Consider the following 13198-nt stretch of genomic DNA (forward strand, 5'->3'; position numbering starts at 1 on the left):
TTTCTTTTTTTCCATTACTTTTTCTGTAGTAAACCCTTTGCTTTGGTTTTTCTTTTTTGAACACTGTCTGTGGTATAGTCACATGCTGAAATCTTCATATTAACATACCATGCATTCTTAAAATCTGAGTTCCTCACTCTTCCTTGCCTTGATGAGGGAGGAGGGTGAAGGAGACTTGTACCCTTCCTCAGCCACTGGACTTGCTCCACATGCACAGTGCCAGTGTAGCACTGATTTTGGCTTCCAAGAGTGCACTTGCTCCCTTTCTCTACCATTTGGGCAGCACAGCCTTTCCTCTTGGTGATGGCACCCACAGTGAAAGTGCCTGAGTACTGGTGGGAGGCTTCAACATGCTAACCTGCAGAGAGGTCTAATTAGTCTCTTTTCTTTTAAGAGGTATTCAGAGCTCCCATATTTCGTCACAGAACAGATAAGAATGGCTTTAGCCTGGGCTTCAGCAAAAACCTAAGGCAGGTGTTTGGTGATGAGAAGAAATACTGGCTGCTGCCTGTGTTTTCAAGGTATGCTGTTCCTAATGCTTCATTGGTTTAAACTGCTGAATAATCAGGATCCAGAGAGTTTGGGGGATGGTAATTTTTTGAAATAAGATACTGTAGTACTTTAATTAAAATTTTTCTTCAAACTTGAGAGATTTTGGTGTGTATGACACTAATTCTGAATTTTTCAGTTTAGGGGATGGTTGCTCCTTTCCAACTTGCCTTGTTAATCAGGATCCTGAGCAAGCTTCCACACCTGGTGGACTTAATTCATCATCCAAAAAGTAATCTGCTTTTCATTACCCATTTCAAATAGTTGATTTTTTTCCCTGTGCACACATAAACAGAATTATGTATAATATACTTAAAAGTGATAAGCAAATGAATAGTATCCTTTTAATAAATCCAAGTCATATTTCAGCAGTTAAGCTGTAAATCAGGTAATCCTCAGATTTATATTTAAATTTATGGAAATGAGGTGGGGTGGGGTTTTCCAGTGATGTGCTTTGTCTCGCTTCAGTGGCATCCCTGAATTTTTCACACCTGCCTAACAATCAGTATCAGCAGTATTCTTTATGCATACACATGAGAAGGTTAGTCAGTCTGACTGTGATACAAATCCACTGCCCTGCATGGCTTTTGGGGGACCCCTGCTATTTATTGTCTGGTGAAAGCTGCTTCATATAAAGGGAATCATCCCTGATGGCACTTGGGACAAAGCACAGGAAGCTAAATATTAAGTGTTGTTTCTGCTGGTAGTAGAACATGTTTTATTAATTCTTATCCTTAATGGACATGGCATCTTTAAAATGTGAAAAGTATGCATATTCTCCTTTAAATAAATTCATATTGCATCTTTGTTGAAACATTTATGTAATGTAGAGCGTGGTAAGTATAGTGAATATGTGGCTAAGAAATTATAATGGAATCATACTGACAATCTTCTATTCATAAAAGAAATATATGACATTTCAGCTTGCTTCTTACTGACGTTTTATCTTACCCCAGCATTCTGTAGCTTACACTAGGAAAGAGATTTTGGAGATGTTTTCTCCACTATTTATCATGTCAAGTTTGTTGTAGTGAAGAAGAATATGGGTAAGAGTCCATTTGGGGCTGAAGTACATGTATTGATAAAAAGTAGCTGTCAAATTCAAAATCTCTGTGCTTTTTAGATTGTGCTTGCACTTGTGATAACTACAGTGTAATGTATGTAATGATAAAAAGTAGTGATTCATCAGACAAGAAGCAAGGTGAGGTAAAGAAAATACTGTGTATGACAAGCTGTTTGTAATGTGTGGTAAGATGATGAAAAATTACTGCAGTTCACTAATGTTCTTTTTATTGGCACTACAGTGAGAACCATCTGTTTCCAGCAAAGCCGTTGCGTGATTCCCAGAGCCACCTACTTACAGATACACCAGCCTGGTCAGAGACTGCTGCAAAGGCTGAAAAGGGCAAAGTTGGTAAGGGGATGACTCATGATTTGTGTTGTATAAATTAGTTTCAGAGGATATGGTGTAATAATGACCACAGTCACGTGGTTTATACTCATGAACCAAAATTCCTGAAGCTTTTTTTTAAATACATGCTTGTAGAAGTTCCATGTGTCAAGCTGCTGTGCCTTTCCCAGTTAAACCTGACCAAGGGATATCACAACACTGGTACCAGTAGGTGCTAATTATTTTCTAAGCCAGGCCTGATAGCACCTTTGATAACAAATTGCTTATAAAAGAGGTGACACCTATTTGCAGCTAGTGAAAAACCATGTAATAGACATGGGACAGGACTAGACTTGGTAATAATGACATCAAAATGATTGTTAATTCAAGGTTGTATTATTTGCTGAAATAGACCTTTTTCTGTGGGAATACTGTTTTTTGTCTTTTAAGGTATGAGCAATCCTGCATTAACCATGGAAAATGAAACCTAATTTCACTTAAAAGAAACATCTGAATATATAAGGAAAGGTATGTTAATATCCTCTGTATTTAATATTTATTCGATGATTCCTTACCATTTGAAAAATGCACGAAAGAAAATTACTAAAGCACTTCCTATTAGTTTTCTTCAGTTCATTTTTTTAACACATGTAGTAGCACATGAATTCATAGTTTTAAACTAACCTCCTACTTCTTTATATATCATGTTTGCAAATTAGTTTGGTCTTCATACTCATTGGTTTTTAGGTATTAGTCCAATATATTATTATTATTATTCCCTTTCTTTAGAAAGATACTTAAATATTGAGTGTTCAAGCTGTTCAGCCAGTATTTGTAACACTTAAGTTTAAAAATTAGGCTATTCTTAACACTTTATGCAAAGATCATAGCTCTGTCTGCTAAAACAGATAGAAGTCTATCAAATGATGAAGAAAAAAAGGATTTAATCTAATCTATAAGCTATTAGTATCTTGCTCTAAGTCAGGTATTGAGCTCATCCTATTTAATAGTAAAATCATGCTGCTAACTAAAGACCAAAGGAGGTCCTGAGTGTTTAATCACCTGCTGTCAAAACTAGCTGAGATTTTCTTGATTTCTTACATTAATATCTTGCAACACAGACTTCTCAGAAAGCAGGTTTGAGAAGCAGCTGTTTAATTCTTTTAGGTACATAACAGGAGTTGACCTTTACCCTAGATTGTAGAGAATGAACACAATCATCATATTCAGTCATTCACACTTGAATATAGCTAATTCCACCAGAACTTATGGAATTAAATTATTTTGTATTTGAAACTGTATTGAAAGTTTGACTCCAGCCCTAAGAATTTCTGCATACCAAATAATTGGTATGAAGGAGTTGTTCCAGCCAGGTAATTTCTTCTCTTCTGTTGGAAGCACCTTTTCAGTCATCCTGAAAAAAGTATCTCAAGTGCATGTCCTTCATTTATGTGTGGTATGACTCTTGGACATGCTCTCATGGCTGTGAAGTTGCTCATGGTCCCTCATGGAAGAAATGAAAGGCATGGAAAGTCATCAGGGAGCTGCAGTGATTGTTACTAGACCCATTAGGAATGGTATTGGACTGCCAAGGCAGATGATAAATGTAGTAGGTGTGCAGATACCAACAGATGGACCCATAGCTTGTACCAGAAAGTTCCCAGAAACTCAGTTGGTTCAGAAGAGAAATTTAAAAACCTCTTGGCCCTTACATTCTGGTTTTGTGTTCAGTGGTGAAGACACAGAAGACACAGTTCCAGATATAGGTACATCTGCAAAGTTGATGGTGATGTGAAGTGTTAGAGGTGTTGAAAATGTGGGTGTCAGATGAACAGAGTTAAAGAGATGAGTGAAGGAAACTCAGACAGTGTCTGCAATTTTCACTGCTCTGTGTATGATATTTTAATAGAATATGAACCCCTCATTTCTAACCTTTTGTTCAAAATGTAAAAAGGTTGCATTTCTGCACTGTTTACTTCATCAGTTCTTTCAACAAAAGGACAGCTCCTGGAAAAGACTAAATTACTTACCTTCAGTTAGTTTAATGTCTTACATGTTGTCACTAATCAAGAGTAAAATATTGTAGACAGATTTTAAAGAAACAGATTATTGGATTGCTACAGAAATGCCATTAATTGCAACTAGTTTTATCAGGTTGGAGTTAGGACTTTCTAATGTCATAACACTTTATTTATTTAACTAACAGCTTTAATCTTTCTTTGAAGAGTGTATATTTTATTGGAACTTTGTCATTCAGATTACTCTGAATATCAAACATGGTCTGTGACTGTTCTAAAGATGTTAAAAGTGGGTGGATTTTGTAAACATCTTGTGCTCTTTTTAACTAATTTTCTTCTTTTAGTCCAGCCTGAGAAAGAGTTGTGTTTGCGGATGATTACTTCACTCTGTGGGGTTTGGGGGCTTTGTTTGGTGTTGATTTTTCTTTTTGGAAAGCTTCCATTTTGAAACATCTCTCTTCTTAAAGAGAGACTACTTTCAGGGGAGGTTATGTTCCAAAGAGTAAGTCTAAAGTCACATAAAGGGACTCCTCGAAGTTGGTTTTGCCTCACTTGGATTCATGCACTTTCAGAAGGGTAGTAAGGACTGGTAATTCTCTGGCATGAACATAAGCACCACATTAGTTGTTTGTTTAGTTCTGAGATACTTCCATGTGGCAGTTAAAACTTTCTGGGGAAGTAACAAAAAAGATAAGTCACTGTTTACATATATGTGACAAACAGTTGCTGGAATAGGAGCCTTTACATAAAAACTTATTTTAGCTACTTAGCATTTAGCTTCATTACATTCTTGTGAGTTATATTTTTTCCTAGGAATTGAATAGAATACTTTTAATAGAGGTGCTGAAGTCACCACAAAACCAAGTAATTCATCTTAGATATGAAAAATCCAGCCCACAGCCCCTGACAATGTGTCAGAGTTAGAATTTCTGTCCCACTGAAGGATCTGTTCAATATCCTGTATCCTATAATCCTTCATATTTCTGCAGGGGACTAATTACTGAAAGTGCCAGATATAGTTTACACTAATGTAATTGAGATTTTTTTTTAATTATGTTGGTATCTGGAAGTACTATAAAAATAGCTCATGTTGTTTTATAAACTGGTGGCTTGCTTGCTGTGTTGTCAGTACTTATCACTGTCATCCTGGAGTAGATTAATAACATATTGGTGAACAGTCTTATTGGGTTCCTCTTCAGGGTGGGATTTTTATTCTGTTAGTCACTTTCTCCTTCAAGTTGATGAGACTTGTTGCAATGACATAAAGTATTCTTTGATTCAAATAATGTGTTTTGTGATTAATACTCTGTTCCAGTTTCAGAACAAGCTGCTGTTGGAAGGAAGATGCATTCTTCCAAATATCAGCCCTGTTGGCCAGCTGCTCCTGTCTGCTCCTCTATGGATGTGCTCAGAAAACAAACTGACAGATGATTAGCTGTCTCCATGTCACTGCTTGAAACACAAAACTAAACGTACTATTTCTGCACCATATAAAGATGTTTCAACTTAAAATTACTGGGTTTGAGTGATGAAGGATGATTGAGTACTAGAAAGTGGAAAAAAAGAAGAGTCTGTGTTTACAATTGTAAAAATTCAATGGCTGGTTTTATTTTGATATTCAGCACAGGAAAAATGTGACCTCCTTATGATCAGTTCATGTTCTTGGCTTGGTTTTGAAAATTCATCTTTTAATTTGAATTGTTGTAAGTAGTTGACTTCAAAATCACGTTTTTTGCACTACTGGCTTTATGAATAGGGAGAACAGCAGGTGTTGATTAGGAATAGTTCAGTGGCTTGGTGGACTGTATTTTCTTTTGAGCCCTTGATAAGCAGTTTTTGAAGACAAGAAGACCTAGGTGATATGTCTGACTATTTTTGGAACATTTTTTGGAAAACGTTTTTGTAAAAGCTCTGTTTTCCCCTCAGATCTGCACTACCAATAGTTTGAAAAGTTGTTGAGAGGGAAAAAAATCTTTTGGTTAATTGAATGCTGCAGTGGACCATTTCTCAGTGATGTGATAAAATGCTTGTGTTCAGATGGGTAATACATAAATGAAATCAGCCAGCTGGGGATTATGATGGAAGCTTCACAGAATAGTCCTACAAAATGGTATTTTATTGTCCCATTTGGAGCTCTTACCCCTTTGGGAGGCAAATGTTGGCCCTGAGCTTTGATCCAAAAGGCTTTACCAACCTTTTTTGATTACTGAGGGCCACTGTCTTTCAAGCTCCTTATTTCCTGTTAATCAATATTTGTCTCAGATTTCTTTTTTCACTTTTTCTTCAAGACACTGCCTTTCTTGCTGCATAACTTAATGAATACCATGTACTGTTATAACTTGTGGTAGTTGCATTTACAGGACAATGGACTTTTGATTGCAATACCAAAAAGCCAAGCTGCTGCACATAGGAAATCCCATTCAATTAAGTCAGGAGCTAGCAGCTTGCTTAGGATCAGAATTTACTGACCAGAATAAAAGAGGCATTTTTGGCTTTCAAAGTCAAGGGAGTTTCAGCAACAGAAATCTAATTGTCTTGTGCCTTTTGTGTACACTACATTTATGGTATCAGTGTTTACATTTACATGCAAATTTCTATTCTGAAAACAACTTTAGGAAGAACTTAATTATGCTTTCTAGGGGGCTAGATAAAAAGACAAATCAAAAAAGAAAGGTGAAAGAAAATCTCAGACTACACTGAGTTTGGGTGAAAAAGGAAAGTGCTTCTATTATCAAACCTGAGTTACATAGTAGATTGATTCACAGTGTAAAGATGCCAATCATTTGTTTAGGAAACTGGCAGCAGGACTAAGTGATACAATTCTGAAAGCAAAGTATACTATCATTAACTCTTCTACCAGCAGGTAACTTCAAAATCTGTCTTTCTTGGGTTTTAAGTTATAGCTGGTGTAGCAAAATGTGACTTTTTTTTCTCTAGTGAGGGAAAATGTATTTATTTTACTTTTCTTTTTAAATCTAAAAATTTTACCAGCCTGAAAACATCTGTTTATTGCCAGAAGTGCCACAGAGTGTGGATCCCTTGATGTAGAACACCTTTTTTAAACTAGCATGAAGGTAGCATACAGTTTACATGATGCCTGCAGAGATCTACTTACCAAAAGATTTTTTGCAGCTCTTTATTCAGTGTTGTTCTGTCAGCTTACCTCATATTTGTGTTTGTTTAAAGGCGAACTTGTCAAGGGATAAGGGGGAGAGGGAAAATATATTTTTTAACACTTCAGGTTCTCTATCTGTAGAGTCTTGTTTTTTATGCAGTTAGTTACAGGGTGGTTTGTCATGGAGCATGCACTTAAAAATACTGAGTGGAAAGTTGAAATTCAGCTTCAGTGTATCTTGCGCTGTATTTTTATGTAAAGAGAAAAAATTTCTTCCCCAGCAAAACACATCATTGAAATGGATCTCTCTAATACAGATGTTAGTCTCTCTGTGTCCAGGGCTCTGAGATCTCTCAGTAAGGCTGGGGATCAAAGTAGAGAAAGGAAAAGGATAAGGGATCAAGAAATCCTGGCTTCTCCACGTCTCAGAAGTCACACTTGGAAAGCACAATAGCCCTGAATAATCTGCAGTTTTGTTGCAGCCAGAGGCTGTCCCCCTCACAGGAAACTGATGGAGGCTTGGGAAACAGACACTGATGAAGGGAGGAGAATGGGAAAGAAAGGATGGTAGCTCAGAGGTAAATACTGAGCAGATCTGGGCATAAGGGCTGTAGCTACATTTGGCTGGGCATGAGCTGTGTCTCTATGAAGAGCACTGGCTGCAGGCTTTGAGGGTTCCTGACAGTTCTCACTGTGTAGAGTATGGACAAAATTGAGCTAATCATGCTCCAAAGTATAATTTCTGGTGGTATGACTGTACTCTTGGCTTTAAACTCTCTAATATTTGCTATAAAAAAGTGAAAATTCTCTTTTTGACATACTGACCATTGTCAGTGTTACAATGCATGCAGGAGAATTTGTAAAGAAATCAGGGTAGCAAGGATGCAGTGTCATTTGTCTGCTTATAATGATTCTCCTGTCCTTTATATTCTTGCTAGGCACTTTACTACAGCCTTTTGTGTAATTTCTGTATTTTTTTAAGGAGTGCTTTTTACCTACTGTACAGTTATTAATCTACTTTTTTGCAAAAAAGAAAACAATATCCCTGATATTTGTCTAGACATATGACTGCATTCCAAGCTTCAGTGGAAGCTGGATAAGTTCTGCAGGCTCCTCAGATGTGCCTGAGTCCCAAATGACAACAGAGTTAAATTTCTTTTGTATATATGTAAACAGTCATATGAACCATAGCTCCCTATATGTGTAAAAAAAAAATTATTTTATTTGTAGGTTAGAACAAATCCAAACCATCTCAGAAGTAGTCCACACATACTCTATAGCAGTAGATGCACTGGTGATGGAATACTCAAAGCCTTCACAGAGAACTATTTTTGTTAAGAAAATAGAACACAGTCTTTGTGAGCAGTTAAGATACAGCTGCTGTTATGCACTTTAAATTCTTTAACTGGAGAGAAAAACACTGTCCAGTTTAGGTTACAGACTGAAAGTTCTTTAGTAGACTATGGCTGAGCAGGTAATGAATGAAACAAAATCACAGAGTGGTAAAGGCTGAAGGGACCACCACTGGGGTTATCTGCTCCCTGCTCAAGCAGCCTCATCCTAGAGCACATTGCACAGTATGAAATACAGATGTGCTTGAGTATCTCTTGTGAGGAACACTCCCAAAACGAAACAAGTTTGTTTCAGTGTGTGGAATGCTGTAGCTATTTTTCATCATTATTTGGACTGAGAGTTCTTCCCTGGTTCGATTGACTGGTGTGTGGAGGGGTGGGAGGAAATATATTTCTACATAAATTTAGTGTATAACTTTGCCACTTGTTGATGTACTGCTCACATAAATAAATGCTTCATGTTCAGCTTGCCATGTACGTAGTAGTCATTGACACACTACCATAAGTTTCACTGATGTTTCAGTGTACCTGAACAGCAGAACATCTCTGCTAGGGCTTCACTACCAATACAGTTGTGTAATGTCCCCCCTCACCTCTTCACCAGGAGTCTTGGACTTCCCATAGGTACATTTGCCTTCTTCAGGGTTTACCTCACAACACACTGACATTAAAAGAGGCTGAGAAGAAACCAGTTCTTCAGTCATCTTTCATGAGTGAAACACTCCATGCCTTCATGCTGGCAGAGCAAAGCTGCACTCCTTCGAGTACTTATGATGGTTGAAAATGTGGAATTTTGTCCCCCCAAAAAGGGTGGGGAGGGAAGGAGGGACTTAAACTTTCCATACTTTATAGAAGCAAGAAGGTATAAGAAAGTTAGCTACTTTGTCACCCACAGCAGCTTTGCTTCATGAGGGTTCTCCAGTCCCTGCCAGGCCAGATTCTTCAGAGCTGCCTGACTTTCCCCTCTTTTCCTAACAGTCTTCCTTAGGGAAGTGCTAGATCAACCTCCTGTGCAGAAAGGAGTGAGACTGTTGGCTCAGGGACCTCTAAATCTGCAGAACAGTTATGTAAAGATAAAAGCAGCTCTTACCTCTTCCACTTCAGACACAACCTGCAATATATGGTCCAAGTTCATCCTGTTTTTAAAACCCTTCCAAAAATAATGGTATTGAACTGTACACAAACATTCTCATCCAAAACAAGATTAAAAAAAAAAAAAAAAAAGTGCTGCTATGCAGTGGGGGTGGTGGAATGTCTCTGTTGCTACTGCACTTGCATCTATCCGTGCTTCTCAGTGACCTTGTAGTAGGATGGGAAAAGCAGCAGCCCTAAGGAAAACCTTGCCATGTTCCTTCAGCAGTTTTTCAATTGTTCTTTATTGAAATTTTTTATCATCTTTCTCTCTTCTTCACTTCCTTAGAAGTCTGCATTAAGTGTTTAATTGTGAAATGTACAATCACCACTTATGTTCACTTTACTATTCTCCCTCCCAAAGTTGATTCTCAATAGGTAATTCCTTCATTTCTCCAAGTTGTCACTCATCACTGAAATACAGTAACTCAGTCATCTTGATATCCAGTATTTGGGGCACTGATCACATCCTTCATCCCAGATCACTGTAATCTCAAGCAGAGTCCCAATAGTTTGAGTGCAGCAGTTGGAAGAGTATGCTGTGAGCCATCTCCCCTTTCTCCCCCTCTGCATGCTCACAGTTTAACTGATTGGCATAACTGGAACAGACCCAACACTTCCTGACAGTCATCACTTTATGAAGTCACTTTCCTTTTTTTAAAAAAAAGTCTGAAAATAGAGTAGTTCTTAGTTCACTTAAGAAAGCTCCTGTTATAAAGGCAAAAATAGACAACACACACTCTTACAGCCTGGACAACAGGAAATTGTTTCCAGTTATTTTCTCTCTCACATCAAGGCATTTAACTGGTTGGTATGTCAAATAGATACAATAGTAAAAATGAACAGCTTCATATAAAACATTATCACACCTACTACAGCTACTGCCCAGAGCATGCAGAGGGACAAGAATGAAGCTCAGCTATTATATGATGAGAAGAAAGATCTGCTTCCCTGTCCTACAAAAGATAAAGCACATTTTCTGTAATGCAGCTTAAAATGTTCATCTGCTGCCACCTTCTACCTGATACACAGAGAAGGGAAAAGTATTTCCTTCCCCCTTCTCCAGTTCTCCTTCACATTATCCAACACAGTTAACTGAGGCAAGCGTGTTAGGTGCATGGGGAAGAGCAATCTTGGGTAAGATAATTGTACTTCAACAGAGGCAGGAAATAATATCTGTGGAGGCAGGACACCAGCCTCTACAGAAATCAAATCTTCACAGTTGGGATGAATGAGCAAATTTATTTCCAACCCAAGACTGCTAAAATAACGCAGGAGAATCATCCTCATTTCAGTACCTGTGTGAGAGTAGTGCAAGAGGGAAATAAACACCAAATAAGCACCCTCATGGAAGAGGAAAATAAAACAATCTCCCATTAATCAATCAGGGTGCACTAAACATCAGATATACCAGGAAAATAACTTCATGGTATGAATAGAAAAGTACACAGAGATAATTGATTTTACTCTACGTAAAAATCGCGATTTATTCTTTGTGAGATTTTGTTCAAACTCAACAACCTTAAGTAGTTAAACAAATACCCACAATTCTACTGGAGGCTTTTGGCTTTCTTTGCCATCACTGACATGGTGGTATAAAATAAAAATCTAGAGAAGACTGATTGAAAATTTTGCTTCATTATTTTACAGGTTAATGAACTGCAATGAACCCACACCACTCTAAATCCACTGACATTAATATTAAACCTCAGGGAAGTTCTAAAAATTGCTTCAGTAAAGAAGTGTTTTCTTTCAGTGCATGTTAAATGAGTCATTAGTTAATTCAAGATTGAAAAAACAACTGGGAATTTAAAATATAACTTATGTCCAGTTTGTTTCTACATTCCTAATCTGATCTTCCTCCACCAAGGATAAGTCTCTTATTCCAGAATTTGCTAGGCATCTCAGGGACCTGGGATGCCTAAAGGCAGGTCCAAAGAGTAAAAACCAAAGCAAAGAAGGCATTGAGTAACTTGGCCTTTTCCACGTCCTTTTTAAATCTCCTGCCCCCACACAGCAGTAGTGTCACAGTGCTCATGCTGTCCCTGTACAAGCTTTTCTGTCTCTCACCAGAATCAATTTCAGATAGATTTTGCTTTTCTTAAAAGAACCCCTTCATCCACACTTCAGACAATGTCACATGTCCTGCTTCCACTTTTCTGTGCTTTGAGTTGAATCAGAAACACCTTGTTCATGAAGGCAGGCTTCCTGCTACTTTCTTGGATTTTCAGAGTAAGGGAATGAACCATTCTTGAACATGGACTAACCAGTCAGATAAGGTAAGAGAAATATCTTGGATGACAGTTTATAGGTCATCAGCAAATTCATGTGGGAAAACCACTAAATACTGTGTTCCAGACCTATTTTCCTCCACCTCAAGGATGCTTCTTGCCTAGTTTCAATGAGGAAAGGAACTAAATGCTTAAAATAAAAATTACATAGATTAAAAAAAAAAAGTGACAGAGAACATAAGGTTCCTGGAACACTCATCTGACTCCAGAAGCCAAAAATACAAGTGGATTAAAAATAGATCAGATATAACAGATTTTGGTATTGCACTTCTTCTGACAAACCTACTCAACAACAGTGTGTTTTAAATGGGAAAAGCAAAGGCCTAGAAAGAGAATTCTTGTCTCTGAACAAAAAGGTGCATGTCTAGACAGCTGGAAATGTGCCCACACATTAATTTTTGTAAAAGCAATTAAAGCTGGCCACTTTGGAAACAGATTTCAGGCTCTGAAGTTTACACGTAATGGTCCTACAAGTAAGAAATTACTTTTTTCATAATCTCTACGATTCACAATTTAAATCACTCCTTAATGGAAACTAAATCTAATTTTGCCAAGGAAATGAATGATGCACAGATGTCTCCCCAGCTGCAATCAACTCTTCAACAGACAGATCACAGTGATCAGACCAAGAGTTCTCTCACAGAATAAAGTATAATCCATTTCATGATGACCAATGACTTTTGAGAAACATTTTTGTAACTGGAAGAAAACTCAAGACTAGAATTCTTTGAAGTGAGATACTGGTCTAGTGGAAGGTGTCCCTCTCCACAGCAGGGGGGTTGGAATTACATTATCTTTAAGGCTCCTTTCAACACTAACCATTCTATGATTCTATGACAGGAAGCAAAGAAAAGCACAGCACAGCATATGGGATACTCAGCAGTGACTTCAAAAGCACATTCCCACCGGCACTAGAACTTTTACTGTAGGCACACATTCAGAAGGCTCTAAAAACTTCCTTTGATCCTCGATTAAAAACCTACTTCAAAACAAAAACCCATTAAAGTCCTTCGAAGAGTCATTCTGCTCAGGTTAACCAGAGAGCTGCATCCATATGCTTTAGGCAAAGCTACTACTTTAAAGCAAATGCATCAAACTTCAGGGCTTCTTCATTCCACGTCCATGCAAACTTTCCCTGGAGGCCACAGTAAGAAGTCATCCTGCTTTCACTATCGCTATCTTAAAGCCAAAGGCAACTGAAGTTAAAACAAGTCACCATCATCTAATGCATAATGGTATAAAAATACTAATGGGATTAGGATGCCTCAGAAGTAAATTGTAATCACACCTCTTCCAACTCAGAACAGCAAGAATAAAGTGACTGGAAACCCATGAACACAATTCTGCTCTGA

The 13198-nt window shown here is 37.7% G+C and overlaps 1 protein-coding gene across 2 annotated transcripts in view; it reads left to right on the forward strand.

The window, feature by feature from the left end:
- ZDHHC2 (zDHHC palmitoyltransferase 2) overlaps nucleotides 1–8891 on the forward strand; it is a 35171-nt gene extending 26280 nt beyond the window's left edge. The window contains exons 9-13 of one of the 2 annotated variants that reach the window (XM_079306749.1): nucleotides 395–521; nucleotides 689–781; nucleotides 1854–1963; nucleotides 2390–2467; nucleotides 5273–8891. In XM_079306749.1, coding sequence (XP_079162875.1) covers nucleotides 395–521; nucleotides 689–781; nucleotides 1854–1963; nucleotides 2390–2430 — 371 coding nt within the window. In that variant the 3' untranslated portion in view covers nucleotides 2431–2467; nucleotides 5273–8891. The remainder of the gene's footprint in view (nucleotides 1–394; nucleotides 522–688; nucleotides 782–1853; nucleotides 1964–2389; nucleotides 2468–5272) is intronic. The other variant, XM_079306750.1, reaches the window with a different exon arrangement.
- The last annotated feature ends 4307 nt before the right edge of the window (nucleotides 8892–13198 follow it).

This window comes from Erithacus rubecula (assembly GCF_903797595.1).
Source record: "Erithacus rubecula genome assembly, chromosome: 5".
Lineage (NCBI taxonomy): Eukaryota > Metazoa > Chordata > Aves > Passeriformes > Muscicapidae > Erithacus > Erithacus rubecula.